The sequence below is a fragment of the Neltuma alba genome, unplaced genomic scaffold, assembly GCF_004799145.2.
Source record: "Neltuma alba isolate B1F8T4 unplaced genomic scaffold, ASM479914v2 tig00003400_pilon, whole genome shotgun sequence".
In the NCBI taxonomy this organism is placed as follows: domain Eukaryota; kingdom Viridiplantae; phylum Streptophyta; class Magnoliopsida; order Fabales; family Fabaceae; genus Neltuma; species Neltuma alba.
Genome location: NW_021633269.1, coordinates 100,296 through 123,460, shown reverse-complemented (window position 1 = coordinate 123,460; position 23,165 = coordinate 100,296). Strand labels below are relative to the sequence as shown.

Genomic DNA, 23,165 nt, shown 5'->3' with positions numbered 1-23,165 from the left:
GATAAATTCCCTAAAATTAATTCTTGTACTTTCAAGGCATGAACCTAATTTTATAAATTCACTCCCACATTTAGATAATTTATACACATTTTTTCCAAATTTATTGAGGCTTCCAGCTATTTTAAAGAATTATTTTTCTCCAATTTTTTCACTATTTTCTAAAAACCTCCGTTTTCGAAAAATTTTGTAATAAGCTATTTTATACTATTTTTACCTTTTGGGCCTTAATTGAGGTTCCAAAACCTCTAATTCACACCTTACCATTTTTTTTTGAAAATTTTCTAGAATTTTCAGGCATAATTTCTATTTTTACTCTTACCAACCTGAAACTCTGTACAATTACAATTTTGTCCCTGGTTTGGCATAACCTAAAATTCACCTCATTGGGGTCTCCAACATAACCTTTGGCCTATATTTATTTAAATTTCTCAATCCTTAGCCTCAAGAGTTCATTCAAGTCTCTAACTTCCTCTTTTCTCAATCCAAGAAAACTTTCCCTTTGTGATTTAGTCCTTAGGAATCCCTCTGTCCTTCTAGGAAATCTCTGGGACCTCTGCCAAAAAGGATGTGATAGCCTACCCATTTTAGGCTAATTTCATTACTTCTAGGCCGAAAATTTGGGATGTCACAAGGAAAGGGGAGAATTGTTGATGTTAATGAATAAGGTTAATGTTCAATGTATAATTCTCCTATTTTGTAAATTATCTTATGGATGCCAATGATACCGTGTAATTTAATTATAATTTTTATGGTATGAATGGAAATGTGTGAAAATGAATAGGAGAGAGTAGCCCAAGTTATGCATGCCAAAGCAATACAATAAAAAGAATTAAAGTAAGAAGTGGTTAAGGGATAAAACGTAGGTCCCACAATAGTCAGCTTTGAGTTCCAGTGTGACCTATCAAATAAACGAATTAAGCCACAAAAGTTGTCAAGCTTATGATACACATCCTAAGCTTTAAAATGAGAGGTAGATCACCTCAATTGGATGTCTACACAAGGAGATACAAATTTTTAAATTTGAGGCACAGAATGTGGAAGTTCTAGAATTGGTCAAATAAACAGTAAAGTTTAAGGAATAAACTATACTAATGGACCAGAGATAAGTCTCGTTAGATATTTTTTTCCTTAAAGAGCATTCAAAGAGATTTCTGTGAAATTTAAAATCCCCTCCATATGATTTTTCTATATTTAGTTATGATTTTTTAAAATTAGACCTGTAATCTAGAAATTACACAGTGAACAGTATTTTTCCATAAATCAACATCCAGTTACGTTTTTTTGAGTTTAAGGTCATTCAAAGTAGTCAGAAATGGTTCTAAATAGACTCTAAGGTATAATAGAAGTAAGATGTGACACTTTTTATCACACATTATAAGGGATACGCTCTTATGGCTTTTCTCTGTCCCCTATAGTGAGGGATCAGTCTTTATAACTTTTAATTCTCCTATAGTGAGGGATAGGCCTTCTTGGCTCTTAAAAATTCCCCATAAGGAGGGATGTGGTTTATGAGATTGCATACACTTAATTTCATTAAAATCTGATTTGTTTATCATGGCTATTTTTCGTTAACTATTCCACTTGATACCTTATGAACACATGCTGTTATATGTGATAAGTTGAATAGTTGGTTACTAAGGCATTTATCTCTCCCCCTTGCTTTTGACATTTTCAGGTGTTAATTATCATGTAGGTCTGCCAGATAAAGCTTTGGAGGTATGAATAGCATTATAATCGTTGTATACCTCCTTCTTTTCATTATGTGTTGAATGTTTGTACATTGCCATATTTGGGCTTATTTTTCATACTCTGACATACTATAATACTTCTTATTAAAATTGATATTGGAATTGTGCACTAGTATCTGGCTAGAGGTTGTTAGGATTGCATGGTATTTATGGATGCACATCTTGAATTGTTATCTTTGAATGTTAAGTCTTTTGGTATCAACTTATGATTAAATATTATTGAGAAAGCGTAACATCCTGAAAATTTTAACCCAGAAGACGAGAGAATTAAAATAAATTGAGGGCCAGTTAGTATAAAAGGGACATAGATATCACAAGTTTTCAACTAAAACCCAGGTAGTGTTCAAACTGATATTTTTGAAATATCAGTTAAAGAAAGATGTGATTGAGAAGTCAGGCTAGAAATTCCCAAAAATTCCCAGAAAATCATGTAAAATAGAATTGAGGGTCAAGGAGTAGTATTTGAGGCCCTAGAGGAATTATGGAAAGGAAAATAAATTAATATAGAATTTTCTATATTTTTTAGAAATTTTTTGTTACACTAAGCAATAGAAACCAAAGTTAATGATTTAAAATACCTAGAGGCCTCAATAATTCTAGAAAATATATGGAAAATTTTCTTGAAGGATTATCATAATTTATAAAATTGTTTCTCACTTCAAATGATAAGATTAGCTTTAATAATATTTAAAGCAGAATTATCACTAGTAGAATGCCAATTTCGTTGGAAATGGAATTTAGAGAATTTCAGAGTGAATTAAATTCTAAGAAAAATCATGAATGTTCCCTATACTGAGAGAAAGCTAATGGTACATTAAGATGAATTTTCTAAGGCAATAGATTCGATAGGTTACAGGAAAAATTTATTCGACACTATACTGGTACTCAGTGTAACAACAGGATACCCGGAGAAGTGAAATTTTCTACAAAATTTTCCAGCCCAATCAACCCATGTGTCACGCCTAAATTGGCCCGTTTTGAAGGAAAAATATTTAATGAAAAATGAAAATAAAAATAAGTTTCTAGAAGATGGTTAATTAGGGTGATTAAGGAAGTTAATTAAGATTAGGCTAATTAATCTTGGTATGACATAGCAAGTGACATCATCACCATGACATCATGTGGACATATGGCAAGATCACATTCAAGAAGCACAAAATTTGTCAACCTATTTTTAATTTATTTTTCATTATTTTTGGAAAAATTTTCAAAGGCTAGGATTTAGCCACCTAACTCTTATAATTTTGTTGAAATTTAAGGACAAAGTTGTTGAAAAGGTTATAAATACCCCCTCTCACGTTTGAATTTTCGGCCAAAGAGGGAAACATAAGGGAGGTCTTGTTGCTCATGAATTTAAAGAGAGAAAAAGCCAATTCTAGAGGGAGAAAGGGCACACAAGCTTAAGGAATTATCAAGGTAAGCTCATATTCTTCTTATGCTTTGTTGTGGGCCTATTTTTATGTCATTTTTATGATGATTGGATGGCCATTTTCCTAGGGGGAAATGCTGTCAAAATTTTTAAGAATTTAGGAGAAAATAGCCACAGGATTGAAACATAGATTAAACACTTAAAAAGGGTAGAAATTGATTGGTTATGCTTGAGTTTTGGAAAGAAAATATAACCCTTAAACATTATGCAATGTGTCACACTTCCTTTATTATTCCATTATATAACAATTGAAACTCTTTAGGATCATAACACAGGCCTTAAGTATGAAAATTTTTAATTCTGGAATTTTTATTTTCGAAGTACCCTTCACTGTTCATAGTATTTTTGGCTAATTTTAAAAATTCATGACTAAATGTAGAAAAATCAAAACAAGGTGGTTCCAATTTCTATTTGAAGCTTGTCATGCATTCTATAAGGAAAAAAATACTGATTGGCATCAAATCATCATAAAACAAAGCCAAAAAATTCACTAAGTTGCACTGTTTATATGATCAATTTCTAATTTTCCAGTGTTTTAGCCCAACTTTGGAAGGGCATATCTCTTAGCACAAAACTCCAATTTTATTGATTTATAATTTGTTTTAAAGCTACAAATGAGATCTATAAGCCTGCCAAATTTTAGATCCAAATTTCTCCAATTGCTTGTTATTTTATGTAACACAAAATTGCCTCTTTTTACAGTATGTTGATCCCCTAAACCAATTATCTTGAATTTTCGTTTCTCCTTTTTATACGCCATTTACTCAAGCTTATCAAACCATGATTATACATAGCCATTCAACATTATAAATTACATAATGTCAAAGTATAGTGCATCTTTACCCATTACAAACTTATGTCAAAGTTTATCAACACACAACATAAACTTTATACATTGTCACAAAATTTCCATGACCTCCTTAACTCAACACTATTTCTTTGCCCTTGTCCATGGTTGATCTGCTCCCTATTGATGCATAATTTAACATGGGGGGAATGAGATTTCATGAAAACCTCAATAGCAATAAGCTATAATCATCATGTAAATCAAGCAAAGCATAATGTGCTATGTCATAGAACTTCAAGACATCCTCAAATCACACAAAATTATGCTATGTATCATGTTAAGGGGAGCAACAATCACACTTTCAAATTGACATATCACAGTGCATTTGGCCAAAGTGTTACACCTTACTATTGGATCTACTTAAGGTTTAATTAAAACCATTTTAGACCACATTGGATGGTCTTGGGCTCAAAAATCCATGAAAAACACTAATTTTCGGATTTTTACTGTTCATCGGGTAAAAATCTAGTTTTCTGGCCCAATTTCAAAAATTCATAAATTAATCTAGAAAAATTGAACTGGAGTGATTCAAAATTCTATAAAAAGCTCTTTGAATTCTATTTCAAGGAAAAATAATCTTGTAAACCAATTACATTTGAAAAAGTGTCAGGTTTTTGTGAAATTTACCCCTGTCCATTTGGCAAAAATTCTTTTTCCAGATTCTGAGCCTTAACTTTGAAAAATCATTAAAAATTGTGTAGTTGGCCATTTTTAACGTTCTGCCTATTGATTTGAACCTCATGACATCAACTCTAAGCATACTAAATTTTGTGCAGAAATTCGTTCGGTAACTTACTAAAACATGGCTCTAATTTGGCATTCTGCTTAGGGATTACAGCACCAATCATAGATACTTATACATAACCAAATACAAATATTTCCTCATGGCTCATCACCATATTAATCTTTGGATTTGTAGCCTCCCTTTTTATGATTCAATCCCTAAAATGTTAAGTTACATATGGGGGCTGAGATTTCAATGAAATTCCAGTAACAAGATCAATCAACCAAAACATTAATATGCATCAATTACAAGCATTCCAACCTTTTGTTATTAATAGGGAACTATTTTAGCTTATACATATAGCACTCTAACATGAAATAGCCAAGGCACATAAAGCAAGGAGTATAGCTACACAATCATCATCATCATCATCATCTTCATCATTTAGTTCAACCACATAATAGCACATGAAATTGCATAGCAATCAATGCAACATTCAACATTAAAGTTAATTAAATCTTACTACCTTGATCCAATGTTCTTTGATTTTATTGTTCTTCTTTCTTGCTTCCTCAAATGCCAAACCCTAACATGACAATCCACAAAAAGGGTAGCAAGAATCATCAACCTTTCCTCATAAAAATCAATAACATAAGTCAAGGACAACCTTTGTCCCTTAAAGCTTCCACCTTTGTTCTTTAAATTTTAGAGTTTGTTTTCTTAAACCCTAAAAATTCCCTCCTAACTCATTCCTACATGATTTTTCATGTAGATTCCAAATATCTACTTGGATTTAACAAATTAAAATTCCTTCTTTCAGTTTCAGCTTGGCTAAACCACTATGGTTCACTTTCCAAAAATTACAACTTTGATTCTATGGCTTCCAACACTTGTTCTTTAGGTTTACCCAACACTATTTTTCATTTTGAACATCATGGAAGCATCAAAACATTAAAAAAATCATCCTAGGTTCTAGCTTTCTTCTTGGCCGAATAGCACCTCTTGAAAACCAACCAAGAAAGCTTCCAAAAACAACACCAAATCACTTGAAACTACCATGATTTAAAGTGTTCTAGCTAGTTTGAACAACAAAACTTCCCTCCCCTCTTTATATTTATTTCGTCCAGTACAATAAAAGAGAAAGAACCAGAATTTTCAACCATCAAAAACAAGAGAATAAAAAAAAGGAACAACATAGAATCAACTACCAACCTTAACTCCAAGCTTACTTGCTCCAAGATGGTTGCTTTCTCCTTGTTTCCACTTCAAGCTCACTCCTTTCTCTCTTGATCTCTCCTTGGCTGAAACATAGATCTAAAAGTGGGGGAGGAAGACCTCACTTAATGCTCCCAAAATAGCTCATCTACCCATATTAATGAGATGCCAAGTATCAAGTGCTTACTCCTTCTTGAATTTTCCTTATTAATCATTTAATTCCAATTGTAATTAATTTTCAAAAGTCAAACTCTCCTCCACTTGAGGTGTGACACATGGAAAGCTTAATTACTCTCTAATAAAGGCTTGACAAGTGGCAACTTATGGGCCAAGCAAAGTGCAAGACTCGGATTAACACTTTATCGGTGCACTTTTACTCTGGGTTTAACTTCTTCTCTATAATTACAGTGCTCTAACCTCTGTAATTATTTTCTATCAGATCCATAAATTATTCTTCTCATTTTTATCTTCCCAAAATTTCTCTCTTTGTCTCAAATTTAATTTCCCAATAATTAAATAAAAAGGAAAACTATTTTCCTTCTCTTTAGTGATTCTTCCACTTTTCAAAGGAATTGGGAAAAATCTTGGATACTTGAGGGTCTTCTTTTAATTCCATAATCTTATAATTTCTTGGGATATCATAGAAATTTTTTTTGGGATTTTATCATCTTTAAAAATATTTATTTGGAATTTTCCAAATAAAAGGCCTTAAACTAGCTTAAATCGCCCTTAATTTCCTTTGTAATTTTTCTAAGGGCAAATTGGTCATAAAACCAATTTTATAATCTCATATAATTCTCAAGGAACCTCGTCCTTATTTTTTTTCTTAATTTTTTGAGGCTTGAAAATATTTTTTCATAATTATTCTTGACCAATTTTTCTTAATTAGTCAAACTTTTCATAATTGGCTTGGAAAACTATAATAATTATTTTCCACCAAAATTCTTCTATTTCTCCTTGTCATTTTTTGCCTTTAAATATTTAGAAATATTTCTTATTCCTAATTATCATAGTACTGGATGTGACACAAAGCATATCAAATGTCATAAAATCAACAATTGCTGTAACATAATTTCTCAATTCAAGTAATCAACATAAACACATTAAACAAGCAAGATAAATAATCAAATTATAATTCAATGCTATCTCTTAACCCTTGATGTAATTCAACCTACTTAAGGGAATTATGTTCTCCTTGAATTTTCTCCATAAAACCTATCAATTCAAGTGTAATTACAAGCCACATTAACAATTATTCAACTTGAATACAACACTTAGCCTTAAACCTACTTAATCCCCCCTTTTTCTTTGATTTTTAACATAATTATTCCTCCTTAAATTTCAATAACCTGTTAGTTTATTCCTACACAACTTTTCATGTAGAATTTAAATATCTAATCAAATTTATGAAAATCAAACTCTTGCTCTTTCAATTTGTCTTGGCCAAATATGGGGCATCTATGTTCAAAAAATTCTATTTTTTTATTCTAATGATTTTAAACACTTCCCTTTAGTGTTTTCCTACACAAAAACATATTTTAAACTCACTGAAATCATAAAATCAAGGTAAAATAAACTCTTGCCCCAACATTTTCACTTGGCCGAATTGATGCATAAGAAAATCTAAGTTCGTTTTATTCCAAAAATCAATTCAAACACCACTTAAACATACTTATTCCACTTCATATTTAAGGTTTCTATCCTTTCCTAAAGTCCAAGCATATTGGCCGAATTTAAACAGAATTTCCCCTTTGAATTTCAATTCAAATACCTAACTAAAACAAGCTTTGATCTTAATTATAATAAAGCTTAGACATATCTTGTTGAATTCTTGACTAAAGTTTGATGATTTCTTATCTAAATGCACTTATCCAATTTAGGTTTCAGCTCAAGAAAATGTCTTGGCAGCACCTCTCCTTGTTTTACCAATTTTCTACCTATTTTTGGGTATTTTAGGGGGTATTTATAGACTAACAAATCTGCCACCTCCCCCCTCATTTGGAAATGTATGATTGCCACCTAAGAGGGGCACTTGGCTGCCATCAAGAGCTGAAAAGGTCCAGATCATGCCAAGTGTTTAAGTCCTAGAATATTCCAAGATATTTGTATGAAAATTAGATTAAATTCCAATATAATTAAGGGTCCAGATTTTGCATGGAATTGGGCCTTCTCCTAGCACAATGTGGGGCCCACTTATGGTTTAGGATGGTCTAAAAAATGGCCCACAAACCAAATCATAATCTCAAACCATTTTGAAGTTTTATCAGTTACTATTCACTTATAACATTCCATAATTTTTCTAGACCTCCAAAAATGCATTTCTCTTCCTGAAAAATCCTTTTTTTCATATAAAGATATAATTTAAAAATTTTTTGAATTTTTTTCACCTTTAACTATTTATTTTGAATTTTTTTCTATTAGGCCTCTATCAGTAAAACTATGGGAGAATAAATTCTCCAAAATTAATTCATGTACTTTCAAGGCCTAAAACCAATTTTATAAATTTCCGTATTTAACATAATTATTTTTCTTCAATTTTCTACTATTTTTCTGAAAAATCTCTGTATTCAGGAAATTCTGTAATAACTTGTTTTCACAACAATTTCACTTTTGGGGCCTCCATCAAGGTTCCAAAATCTCTAATTTACCTTTATTATTTTTTGAGAATTTTTTGAAATTTTTCTCAAATTTTTCTGTTTTCCCCTTTCTAAACCGATAATTCTAAAAATATTAGCCTGGACCCTATTAAGGTTTTACACTAAAAGTTATTTTATCCCTCTGTCTACTATATATATTGGCCTTCATTTGAATTTTTAACTTCTTATGTCCAAATGAAATTTTCAGGATGTGACACAACATTTTGGCCAAAAATAGAAGTAGGGGTTAGAGATGGATTCAATTCAATTTGATGCTTCCAATGTGTTTAAATAATAAAATAGTGCAGAAAATACCAAGAAAGGAAGCTTAGAAGCATTAAAATTAAAAATAAAAATTTCAAAAATTGATCCCTTTAATTCAACCAAGCTTGTTTCATTAGGAAAGAATTGAATTTTCACAAATCTAAGTTGATATTTGTATTCTTCATAAAAAATTATATAGAAATGGTTCAAGAAAATTAAGAAATCAAAGCTAGAAATAATAACCCAAAAATCAAGTAAAAAAAGGGATTAAGGGTTACTATGATAAATGATTTAATAATGTGTGTGCCCTATTGTGTTACCAATAGGTTTGGCATCAAAAGTGAAGGAGATTTTTGCTAAGGAGATAAGCATTAAAAGAGTTAGCTATCATTTATTTTTAATGTTGCCCTGCATTGTGTTTATTGTTACGTATTATGCTATATTGCTATGCAATGATATGGATGAGATTGTTATGTGACATTGTGTTTGACTCCATGCATGAAATGCCTTGGTTTATGCAATGTTGAATATGATGAATAAGAAAGTATATTGTTCCTTTCCATGGTATGTGCATCAAAGTTAAAGTATGTGATAGCTAGAAACCTATAATATATGATACCTTGCTTGTGTGACATTTTGAATATAATGCTATGCTACTAAAATTCCTGTGAACCTTACCCCCATACTCCAACAATTCCCTAGGGGCTACTACATCAAAAGGAAAGGGCAAGGAGGTAGCAAATGCTTGAAGAAATAATGAGTTTTATGGAATGTTATATGGCCTTGAACCTTTCTTTTGAATTATATGAATTGTGTGATTAACTTTGTAGAGATATCTTCCTATGATATTTTGATGTAAATGTATGTTATGGTATGTCATTAGACCCAAATGCATGAGTAAATGTATGAGCTAGAGAGCCAAGGGCAAAGTGCGCAAAACCAAACTGATTGGGGGATTAAAGTCAACATTTTGAGGCTAAACATTGACTAATGTGATTTTGACCATTTGAGTGAGTTAGGTCACAAAATTTTACAAGAAAAGAGATCTTACCATTCTCTTTAAAATGAGTGGTAACGCGTCTCAACCGAATATTTATACAAGAAGTTATGTCATTCCAAAGTTTAGCAAAAATACAGAAAAATTAGAAATGACCAAATGAACAATAACTTTTGGAAATTAAACTGGGCCCAAATCTGAAGGCAAATTGACTAGTACTTATTTTTTCTCAAAAGATAATCCAAAGAGATTCTAATAGAACTCAGGATCACTCAATTTCAAATTTTCTAGATTAATTATGAATTTTTAAAATTAGCTAAATTATAGGTTATTGTGAATAGTAACCTGAGAACAAGATTTTGCAAAGTTACGTTTTTCATACCTTTGGCCATAAAATGTGATTCTATTTGCTTTTATTTGGTTGGTTACTTGGGAAAAAGTGAAGGTGTTATAGAAAGGATTTAATTGGGCTTGCTAGTGAATTGATATCCCTAAGTTTTGAGATACTGAAGGCCCATTTGGTATGTTATAAGGTTAAATAGGGGTTTATTTTTATAATCAAGTCAGACGGGTTGTGTCCTGTCTATCATGGGTTCATACGCGATTTAGAAAAATTTTGTTATTCATGATAGCTTTTGAATATTAGTTTCTTTCTTTTCTATTATGAATTAAGAAGGAGTTTTTTTTTTTTAATCATGATAGGCACTTTGAAGTTAAGTTTTATCTACCTATCGTGATTATCTTGGACAGTGCTTTCAAATAGTTAGTTGAACTCTTTTCTACTTTGGTTAGCTTTTGAAGTTAAGTTGTAACTTTTCTTACTATGATAGGATTTGTATAACATTTTTTTCTTTTCTCCCATAATAGTGTTTAAAAATGGATAATTTAGGTAAGTAATCAAGGTTAAGAAAATTGTTGTTACACCCTACAAAGAGTTTATTAGACTATTGCAACCTAATAGTATTCTATCTCGAATACAAAAACACAAGTCAATACTTGTCAAAGAAAATTCTCATTATTAACTTGAAAATAATTGAATACATTTAACTCTTTAAATAGATAAAATTCATAACTCTAATGAGACTCTAAATATTAAAATTACTCTAAAAATCTAAAATTATTCTAAGGATAAGATTGCCATCTATTCAAATTTAAATCAAAAGTATAATAATAATATCCTTTAGATTCCAATTCGGCAACTAAAATTTCTAAAATAATATATCTAATGGATAACCCAAAAGATTAATTTGAAAATCCTCGAATCGTAAAAAAAAAAAAAATCTTAAATAAATAAGACAGAAAATAACTAAAAATAAACTAAGCAGTAGCTCTTGAGTATCTTACTTCTTGATAGGTCCCTTTTAGTCACTGGATCTTTATCGTTGACCCAAAATTCACACGCAACATCAAATTCCATTACTTTGTATCCATCCACTCTTGGGTACTATCATTGGCAACTAAGATGGGAGATGGAAGCTTTGTTTTCTTTTCTACATAAAAGGTTTATTAGCATGAGAGTGGGGATTGCTCAATATTTAATATCTCAGGGGTAAAATTGCACCACTAAATAGCATACTGGATGCACATTGAAAAATAATTCTGGGTGTTAGGTGTACCTTAACAAAATTTACAAATATATTTCTAGCTCTAGTTTAGAGAAAGACATTTGAGTATCTGGAGTTTAGAGAAAACTTGACTTGTATGTAACATGAAGGCTATGGATTTTTCTAGTTGCACCTATGTGCAGTTGGTGTTATGTCAGTTTAAGAATATGTGATTCATGACTAACCCTAGGGTTTGAAAGAAGTTTTAGCAAAAAAAAAAAAGACAGAGAGACTATGACTTGAGTTGATTGAGTTTGATGCAAGTTTCCTTAATGAATCCAATACAATTTGAGTCATAGTTCATAAAGGACATATAACTTGCAAGTTTAACAAGGATTAGTCAATTTTGGACGGATACAACTCTCTCAATTGACAAATGACCTATTACTGGAAAGCTTTTTCAGTCTTGTTTCAAATTCAACAAGACCCATTTCAAAACAATGAACAAATGTTAGAGAGTCTCTTTCTACATGTAAAATCAAAGCATAAGATTTTGAAAAACATATCTCTTTCTAATGAAACCATTTGATACTGAAATATGTCATAAAATCATGTTTTGAGTCCATTTTCATATAAAACAAATTTCATATCAAAAAGATTCGTGGTTTGTAAGATATAACAAAAATAACAGAAAAGGTCATGCTATTTAAAAACACGAACTGCAGAGTAACTGCAACTTAGCACAATGTAACCCGGCTATAAATTGTAGGTTATACGCAGGTTGAATGAAAGGTCAATATAATATGTGATGTAAACTTTTTGTTCTAATATTTGATACATAAGCTTCGTGCCTATGAAAACTAATAATCTCTAACAAGATTAAGATAATAAGCATATCGACTTCAAAAGGTAAGCAATTTTTCTACATCTAAATCAAATTTGTGTCATATTACAATTATGTTCTCTGTAGCACAAAGTTACATTCATGCATATTTTGCTGTTAGACTCCTCTCTTCAAATTAAATTAGTTGTCTAAATATGTTTTCTTTACATTTGGTTGATTGGTATGCGACTATCCTATATTATCTAATGACTAGATAGACTAGGAAAAGAAAACTAAGTTCAAGAAGTTTCAGAGTTGTCTTCAACTAATGGTTGCGTATTAGATGATGACCCACGAGCTGCAGGATTTGTTGCTGGTGAACTATACTTTCTAAACACCATATCTTTGTTTTTATTCCACCATTCTTCTGCCTGCTGTGCATCGAACTTTCGCTTACTGCATTAAAAAAAAAAAAAAAGACAAATAAGTATCAAAATAAACTATAATATATAAAAGTAACAAGCAGCATTATTTACAAAAATTGAATAATGTTCCTCATTCTTCACATAAAAACTTTTTGCATAGGGGAATATACACTTGGCCATACACAGAGAGACAGATATATAGTACAAATTCAATTAAATTGAAAAATATATGGAATATATATTGGAAATACGGAATATAAGGAGTAAAGAAATGAGCTTGCACCTGAATCTAACTCGTTTGAAAGCCTTTCTACCACTTGGCCGTATTACCAGCGTCACATAAACACCAGATTCAAATTGTTCGATGACCTGTGATTCTGTTTCTCTCCCTTGTTTCATAGAGTCTGGTGATTGTGAACCATTTTCTAAGCTTTGTGGAGTTGTTGCTGCCTCTATACTAGATACAGATGATCTATTACTTTCTTGAAGAGAACTTCCTGAATCTTGAGATGGTTCAACTCCAACAGGATCAATAATTTTATGTTCTTGCAATTTAGAACCATTGATATCTAAAGCTGGCGTGTCATATCCAGTTTCTTGATTAGACTCTAAGTTTGAAAGTATGGAACATGATGCTTCAGATTCTATATTTTCTCTTAGAAAATCTTCAGCTTGAGCATGGATACTTCTCAACGTTTCACTGTCTGGACTATCAGGTGGCAAATGTTGTGTCACCTCTTCCAACTAGAAAAACCAAACATAATAGCATTCTAGAATATCAGGTATCTTTTCTTCATAGGCTTCCATAACTAGCATGTTCCACACAATGCTGTTAACCCATCTAGTAGTTATGGGGGAGAAAATTTAATTTAAACAAAAAACATTTGTATGTTCCCAATAGTTTCAAGCCTTCTAAACACACAAATTTCACAAGTAAAATCCAAATAAATTTGTTTTAGGTCATAAACAATAACTATCTAAATCAACATGAGATTTAAGTGTCTGTTGACATACACACACATATAACGTTCTTATTAATTAATATTTACAATCATACTTAAAACATTGCCCAAGAATAAAAATTTTACTTCAACTAGCAACCAATTTCATGCATTCATTTATTGTTATTTATGATTTCTTTATATCTTGCCAACATACAAATAATTTAATTTCTCATTTTCATATAATCATACATGCACAAAAAGTAATTATAGGAGACACCAATAGTGATTTAAACAAACAAGAGACTGAATATCCAGTATGGTCTACAGTTCAAGTCCTCTAAATTAAGGGAAAATTTTGTTGAAAACGTTTACTCTCATTGGAGTTTAACATGACTCAAATCTAACTAATACTACATACCAGATATTTCTCATAGAAGAAGGTGTCTTACCATCTACACGCCATTAGTTAAGGCAGCCCTAGCATTTTGTTTCCAATCTACTAAAAACTTGCCTTTCTGAATTTTGAGTAATACTAAGTGCCATCTACAATTTTGCACATAAACTAAACCTACCTTACTTGAGGCCTTAACTAAGTGATGTAGATTGTTTAGAGAAGTTTTCCATCATTAAATATTTCATTATTTTCGGTTTACCTAATTTTATTTGAAAAAATATGTATGAGCAATGAAAATAACTCTTTTTGCCAATAAGCAATCATAAGAGTTGCAAAGTTTACTAATGCAGCAAATTATCAATTTTTCATCTCTAAGAATTGTTTGTAACTTTTTTAATATGAACATGAGATTCATGGTATTGTTTTCCCCATAGACCTATGAAAATCTAGTAATTTATGTTCTTCATTCCATTGAATACTTTATGTACTACTCATATGTTATTGGAATGAAGTGCACATGCAGCTCACACTTAAAAGCTCTTGGCAAAAAAGGGAGCATTTCAACTCCAAGCAATCTAAAAGAGAAGTGTGTGGCTAAAATAGCAAATCTAATTTTCTTAAAAAAAGAAAGCTTCAACAAAATATACCCAAGTGCAAAACAAAAGTAGGCTATTAGCCTATAACATCCCAAATTTTGGGTTTAGAAGTATAAAAAATTGCTTGTAATGGGCAGGCCATCGAAACCCTTTTGGCAGGACTCCCAGAAATTCCCTGAAAGGATAGAAAGATTGTCAGGGACCAAATTACAAAGTGAAAGTTTTCTAACGAGGAAGATAGAGACTTCGATAAAGTCTCGAGGGCAGAGTATGAAAAGTGAGGATGATTATGAGCCAAAAGTTATGTTAAAAAAGATGACACTAAAACCCTAAAAATCAAAGATAAGGGTTAAGGGTTTAAGTTGAGTTATTGAAGTTTTTTGAATTGATACTTAGAATGCCCTTATTATGTGATGAATAGGAGTTAAGCATTGGCAAGAAAAACTTCCAATCCAAGGGAGAAGAAGCAAGAATCAAGAGTTAGAACAAGATAGCAAGAGCATCTAACTTTAATGTTAACCTGCATTGGTTGTTTGTTATATGTTCTATGCCATAATATGGTTGAGCTATTGATAAAGAAGATGATATGTGCTAAACCCGTTGTATTTAGTGCCTTGACAATATGCATGAATGAGTTTTCTTTATGGTATAGATGTGTGCTAGTTAATGTATACTATGTAAGAACCTTGCATTGTTGGCATTATTGTTATTGTTCTTTGCTATTGAGATTCTCTTGAGTCTCACACTCTCTTAACCAACCATAATAGATATTATGCTTATGAAAGAGGAATGCAAGATGAGGATCAAAGAAAGAAGAGAAGAATTTGAGAAATATGTTTGTGATTTGTAATACAATATTTCTCCTTTATGTTGATTTGTTCAAGAACATGCCTATTGATATTACTTAATAATGAATGATGATGATGGCATATAAAATTAAGTATGATAATGCATGAGAATGATTAATAGGATGCTGGAATGATTGCAGGCAAAATAATGTTTGTTTATAGCATACTAATTCAAAGTAAGGAGATAAACTTTCCAACATAAAGTGACAAAATTGAGATAAAGAAAAAGTAAAACAAATGATTCGCCCATGAAATTTTACAACTAAATAGAATACATCCTAAGATTTAAAACAAGTAGTAGATCATTTTAAATGGATATATGTGCTAGAAGTTATGATTGCTCAAAATTAGGGCAAAGAAGCTATGAAATACTATTTTGACTATATGAATAGTATATTTTCATGTGTTTTTCTGAGATGAATACACAAGTAAATGGCCTAATGAGTATTTTTCTTCTATATAAAATTAAAGAGCTTTAAACAAAGACTTGAATCCCCTCAATATAATTTTTCTATAATTAGTTATGAATTTTCAAAGTTAAACAAAAAAAATATGAAATTTACCAAATAAATAGTAAGCCGAGAATAAAAAAGTAACAAAAGATATAGCACCTTAATTTCTAACCATATAAGTGACCAAATGATGGCAAATGAAACCACATTGCATGACATTATGATTAGAAAATATAAGTTTTCAATCTATGGATTTAATTCATGATTCCCTTGAATCGTAGCACTTCCAAATGCGTATATAATAAAGTGAAATGATAGATGTTTCATAGCCAAATTTAATTCCATTGAAAATATGCTTTTAAGTCCAGCAAAATTTGGAGAGAAAAAATTAGCCAAAAAAAATTATTAGCTATTTTCAAAAATTCATCACTTTGCTTGTACAAAAACTGACTTGATATTTCCACGAATAGCTATGACAGAAAAATTTTATTAATATTTAATAAAAGTTTAATATATAAAAGATAAATTGGATTATGCTGTGAGAATATAGATTGAATAAAAGTACCTGATCTGTCATGCTCTTAATAAACTCCCTAGCCAGCCTATGCTTAGAAGATTCCTCAGTAGTCAACAAGGTAGCTTCCTTAACATTTTTCTTCAGCTTGTGAATCTCCATGTCTTGCATGTCATTCTTCTGCTTCAAGCTTCGAATCTATGTTCAAGAAAATTAATGTTCATTTTAGTTGTCAATAGGGCATGTTATATTCCTCAAAGAACAAAATCCACTAAATTGAAAAGGTATAAGAACTTACTTGATTTTGTAATTTGGAGAGTTCTTGGTTTATAAGCTCATTTGATTTCCTCAAATTTTCAATCATGCTTCTAGAAAACCCAAGGGTGGAAGAACGCGATGGGCTTGGTCGTCTTATATATGGTGATGCAGGTCTTAAATTGGCTGGGGGAGTTCTTGGTGGACTCGAAGTTACAGAAGTAGGCTTGAAAGTATTATGAATGGGCCTCAATGAACATGGAAATGCAACATCTTTGAATTCTAAAATTGATTGAGGAGTTTGGGCTATAGAAGAAAAATCATGTCTAGATTCAATCTTATTTCCCCATATCTCAAGGAATTTTACTGGCTCAGTGATAGAAGACATGAGAATTCTTGAAGACCTTACTTCTCCCCGATCTAATCTTTCCCTGCCATCTAAGGATTGACGAGGAGGAGTAGGTTTCCTATTAGAAGTAGAAGCACTCCCAATCTCAGTAGCTTTAAGCTTACTATAACAAGCATCACACACACGATGCGGTTTTCCTGGTGTTGGTGCTAATGCTGCTCTTAGAGCCTTCTTAGAGCTACAAGCATGACAATGTACCAACCCACAATTATAACAGTTATGCCTTTTTCTAGTAAAACCAAATGCTTGCCGACAACCAGAACAAACAGATTGATCAGATCCAGAAACCCATTTATGGATGCATATGCAGGATGTAAAATTTGAGCCACAAGAGATATTTTTGACATGCCTATCCTTCAAACCTTCAACTAGTGTTGGTGATTTTCTGTTTTCTATGTCTCCATGCCCTAATCTTCCATTTGCTCCCCTCCCCCAGGTATATAATTCACTTCTTGATGTCAAGACAGCAACATGATGTGCTCCACATGATATTTCCTCAACAAATTCACCAACCAACTTATCTTGAACCTTTGTAGGCATTTTTCCATCAGACAAAGGATTTCCTAATTGACCATATATAGTGCTACCCATAGTAAATACAAAACCTGATGTATCTAAGGCAACAGTCAAAGTGTGCCCACAGGCTATCTGGTGAAAATTATAATCAATTAGTGCAGAGACACAAGTAGGTTGAAGGTAGGTTTCCTTGTTTCCATGACCCAAACGATACTTGTCACCATCACCCCAAGTAAAGAGCTTCTTGGATAAAATATTAGAACCTTGATGACCCATAACCTCTATAATAGCTGCAGTGTGCCATACTCCACAAGCAACCTTAATAGTCTTTAGTCCACTCAATGATTGTACTTCCTTTGGATATGACACATTCTTCCTGTCTCCATGGCCCAAGACACCAAATGTTCCATCACCAAAGGTAAACAATTTCCCATTAGAGGTTGCCAATGCAGAATGCCATGCACCACATGCTATGGATAAAACTTGAAGACCTTCCAAAGGGCCAGTAACCCTTTTCGGGATCCAATGACTAACATCACTACCATGACCAAGAAGCCCAGCATTATGAGCACCATCTCCCCATGTGAATAGATCACCTGATGTAGAAATAGCACAGGTGTGATACTCTCCACATGCAATAAAATCAACATTTTGAACAGAGAGGAACTCAACAAGATGGGGATGGTAGAAATCTTTATCAATCCCATGACCAAGTCTTCCCCCATATTCCTCACCCCAAGAAAAAACCTCTCCTTGCCTAGTAACCAGAGCAATGTGACGCACACCAGATGCAATCTGTTGAACATCAAGGACAACATTTGACTCTAATGGTTTAGGAACCAGCACATCTGTCATCAAAGCAACTTGACAACCTAATGTATTAGGTGAAGCCCCATCAGTCCAAACCTCTCCCCATATATAAACATCACCCAGTGACTCTATGTCATCTGGCCCTGATCCTCCGCTAGAACAACTAGGTGTGCTTGACACACTAATACGAAAGCCATCTGAAGTACTTGTCCTTTGTTGCATATTTGAACACTCGGTTGCCACATCTGAGGTTGGCCAATGCAATAGAGAATCTGTAGAGTCCCTGCCACGTGCAATGCTTGAAGTAAACTCTAATACACCAAAAGGACGACTAATTGGGAAAAAGTCTACACCATCTTGTAGCTGAAATCAAAGACACTACTTAAGTAAAAGTCTCTCAAGTATACACATAAAGAGTAGTCACTATGCAAAAAATGAATAAATCAATAATATGGGTTAGATTCCTACTTACCAAACCAAACCTTAATTTGGAACACGAGTTAAGAATTAAATGATCATTTAAAAGATATCAATTCAAACTCACATCATATAAGTTACTTTTAGAACGTAGGGTGTGTTGTCTAGGAGAAGTTAATGCCTTCAGACCTCCAAACCATATCTCTACCTCAGCTTTGTCCTTGCAAATCTATCAAAATAAAAAGAGAGAGAAACTAGATTTAGATTTTCCATTATAATGACTTATTTATCAAATATGAGTAGTTACTAAATTTTCTAACCAGATCAAGTGTCCGTTCCCCATTTTTATAAACAAGTGAAAATGATAGATAATCCTTTTCTGGGCGCAAGTGCCTTCTAAATACAGCCTGAAAGGGATAGTTATATATTTAAAAGAAAAATTAGACATTCTACAGATATATAGAATCCTCCTACTCTAATATAATTTAATTATATAAAATGATAGATGTGTTCTTACCAATAAGTAGAAATAGGTAGCCTTGCAAATACATAATTTAATTTAGCAAAAAAACCGGGGGGAGTAGAGCCTGTTGCAATAGGAAAAATGCAAGAAAATGTACAATAGGATCTAACATTTGAGATGTTGGATTCTATATCGATTTCCTTCATCAAATTACTACCAACATCCCAAGAAATATCCTTCTCTTTATGGCAGCATACTACCTAACAATTATCATGTGTCAGATTTAGGTATTCCAACTCGCAATTTCTTTTATCCCCTTCTATAAAATAGAGTTGTATTGGTTGAATAAGATGTTGCACCTTTTTTTTCAATTCCTCTTTTCCCCTATTACAAATTATAGTCATTACAAGCCAGGCACATCATTACACCAATTAGACTAATAGAAAATTGAGATTATTAACTTACAGTTCTTTGTCCAGGGATGATACGTGAAACAGAAGATAACTTCAGATTTTTTTCCCTTCCATGAGAAATCCAAATCAATGTTGTAGCATCCTGTTAAAGCTATAAACTTTATTTATCTATACACACAAACTCTAGAGGTAACAATATATTCATGTGTGCGCGTGTATATGAACCTTTATTGCCAGAAGTTATTTCAATGTATAAGTAAGAACTTACAGGTGAGAGTCTGAAGGGACGAAATTTTGGCTTCCCTTTCCGATTATACTTAAGTAATTGAGAGCCTTTTTTTAAAGCTACCAGTGCCTGAAATGAAAATACAATGTGATTATATGAAGCCCTTATAAAATCTGATATTTTGCAAAATATAATATCCTCACTAAACCAAGCTCTTGTATTTAAGGAGGAAACAAATTTACTAGGAAACATCATCCAATGGAGTTTCTTGAATCATTTTTGAATGGCCATGCAAAGATATTTGTCGATATTTTTTCTGTAATTGAATATAATCTAGCTAATATTGATATTATATATGATCAAGCTAATTTCCAAAAAGTTAGTTTTTTTTGTTGTCTTTTTGCTTCTTATGCACAGAAACTCAACATAGCTTCAAAACATATATTCATTATGTAGCTCATAGAATATAAGCAATTGATACAAAGTAACTTAAAATGATTCATGTTTTATACATAACACATATATAGTTCTAACTGCATTAGTATCTTCACTACTTTCTTCCACTTCTGACCCAAGTACTCCAATAAATTTTTTTTTTCCAATTTATAATGGTCATAATAGTATCATGACTACGATTTTGTATTGATGAAAAGGTTAGGGGTAAGCAAACGAACAAAATTGGGCAACGGCATTGTTATCTTTAATGCAGGTTCTTTTAGTTAAGGAAATAAAAAAAACTTCATGAGAACTAACACCAACGGTCATTGTTGCCATTATACAAATAATATTTTTAGTTTTTAAAGTGATGAATGAGTTAAAATAAATGCACAATTACTATGACTATTTTTAATAAAAAGGACTTAGACGGGTTTACAGATGAAGCCACAATCACAAAGCATTTGAAGACAATAATCTATAATGTGTCTTTTCCCCAAACAAAACTCGGTGTGCATTATCTTGCCCAAACAACATCAAGATTCCCATCACTTCCAACACCTAAATCAAATAATTTATGAGGATTAGGATAACAAAGATGAAGAGGAGGAAATTTTGATAGAAACTGACTTGCTCAATGTCACGCTCAGAATTCCCAAAGCTAGCAAGATCTGCCATTCCATCTGAAAAAACCGTAAGCAAATCGCCAAAGACGAAGCTCAAGCGGCAACTGCATCAGGTGGTGTGGCGGCGGCGACTTTCGTGCCCCAGTCTTCATAGATGCATATGGTTTTCGACTTCGACTTCTCATCAAATTCTCCAACAACTCAAATGAAAAATTAGCCAAATGAAGAAATTTCTTAAAATCCTCAAAGAAATTGAACAATTTACCTTAAATTTTGCAATAGAGTTATTGAAATTTGCATCAAGTGTGTGGAGTCTCAATTTCTAAGCAAAAAAGAAAATTCAGCGAATAAGGGAATAGGGAAAACTTGCAGATGAATGAGACAGAGAGAAGAGAAAGAGGAGGCGAAATGTAAGGGAAATAAACGGTCTCACATGTTTAGTGAAGTTTTCTAGTTTAAAAGAAATTGGCTCAGATATTAGCGCGTGCATTTCTTATGCAGCATCAACATCCACCAGCTCAGCGTCTTCGCCATGTGTCATGATCAATCATTAAGTTGCCAAATGTTTACAACCTTTTTAATTTTCAGTTATAGTCTCTCGTGTGTTTAATATAATACATACTTAATTAATTTAATTATATTAAGAAAATAAGATGTTAGCAGAAAAAAGATTAAGAAAATAAGATAAATTAGTTAATTATATGTATGTTATTAAACTTTAACCAGAGTATGACCATAACAATAGCCTATAAACTAGTTTTTGGTCAATCCAATTAAAAGTTACGAATAAATCAGTTAGATTGAACTTTGCATTTTTTCCTCCTTTTACTAAAAATGTCGTATATTTTGAGTTAAAAACATAAAATGAAAAAAAAATAATTTGTCAAATTTGTTTTTTAGTAACTCTATTTTATTAGATTATGTGTTGCCAATTTTATAATTAATTTTATAAATCATAATTCAAGAAAATTAATTTTTGTCCAAAATCTATTGTTTAACTTCTAACCCAAACATATATTTATATAAAATTTGAGCCCTAATTGTTTAAAACAACTTCTCAACGCAACTACTGAAAAAGTTGTTGACACTGAATTACGAGCTTTATAAAGAAAAACATGTCTTATCTCTCTCTTTCTCTAACTCAATTTATTAACTTTGTCATATTTTGAGAAGTAAAATATTTTTAAAAATAGAATGTTAAAATTAATAAAATCATCTTTTAAAATACTACCTCCGATCCTAATTATAAGAGCCAGTTGACTAATTTAAAGAGATTAAGAAAGTAAGTTGAGTTAGTTATTTGTCCTAAATAGGCGTTGTCTTTCCTAAAATATCCTTGTTCATCAAGTATATTAACTAGAACTATCATTGTTAGAAATGTTACTTTGGAAAAAAATATATAAATATGAGAGACAAAGTGGATTGGGGTCTTATATTTATTACCAAAATAAAAGTCAAATAGGGTCTTATATTAAGAACCGGAGGTAGTACGTATAAAAGCATTTTATACATAAGTGAAATAACTAGTTCTTGAGATTTAAAAACTTAAAAAATAATAATTATGACACAAACATTATAAAAAACATAAAATGTATATTTGTTAACTTATAATTAGCTTCCCTCTGGCCCTTCTCCTTCTAAACCAAGCATGAAACCTCACTTCCCTTCTTCTCCATTAAACCAATTCCCCTTCCCTCCTCTCCCCTCATACCAAACAAGCCCTAAATTTTATCACTTATTTCTCTTTCACCTTTCTCTTCTCTGCCTTAACCTAGTATCTCCTTGCTCCCTTTCTGTGATAGGCCTCCCTTCTCTATGCAAGGTCCTTAATCGAGCAAGAATCTAAAAAATGGAGAACTTGGTGCTCTAAAGTTGTTCCCTTCCACACCAATACAGGCCCTTGCTTCTCGAATCAAACTTGGTGCTCTGATTTCCCCCAGTCACACCATTTCCATTTGAATCACACCTTCGTGGTACTGGCCTCATCACCTCCATTATTCTGCTTTTGAGCTTTAGCTTTCAAGCTTATAGTGTTCTCTCCTTTTGTCATTGTCGCTTTCTGCTTGCTTCGTGAGTTCTCCATTGCAAGGTGTCACACCTTACTATCAGATCCACTTAGGATTTAATTAAAACCATTTTAGACCACCTTGGATGGTCTTGGGCTCAAAAATCCATGAAAAATGCTAATTTTCGGA

General features: G+C 32.0%; 1 protein-coding gene across 5 annotated transcripts; it reads right to left on the bottom strand.

Annotated features, from left to right (window-relative positions):
- Positions 1-12,300: 12,300 nt before the first annotated feature.
- LOC114741464 (PH, RCC1 and FYVE domains-containing protein 1) lies at positions 12,301-21,480 on the bottom strand. 5 transcript variants are annotated; one of them, XM_028929742.1, is made up of 11 exons: positions 21,404-21,480; positions 21,236-21,292; positions 20,975-21,161; positions 19,952-20,038; positions 19,736-19,825; positions 19,128-19,214; positions 18,935-19,036; positions 16,699-18,753; positions 16,452-16,598; positions 12,936-13,396; positions 12,301-12,683 (listed from the first exon to the last, which is right to left on the bottom strand). In XM_028929742.1, the coding sequence occupies exons 3-11, from the start codon at positions 21,020-21,022 to the stop codon at positions 12,527-12,529; spliced, it is 3,234 nt and encodes a 1,077-aa protein (XP_028785575.1). In that variant the 5' UTR covers positions 21,023-21,161; positions 21,236-21,292; positions 21,404-21,480; the 3' UTR covers positions 12,301-12,526. The 5 variants fall into 5 exon arrangements, with proteins under 5 accessions (XP_028785575.1, XP_028785574.1, XP_028785573.1 ...); XM_028929741.1 differs by having other exon boundaries at positions 20,975-21,292; XM_028929740.1 differs by having other exon boundaries at positions 21,236-21,474.
- Positions 21,481-23,165: the final 1,685 nt, after the last annotated feature.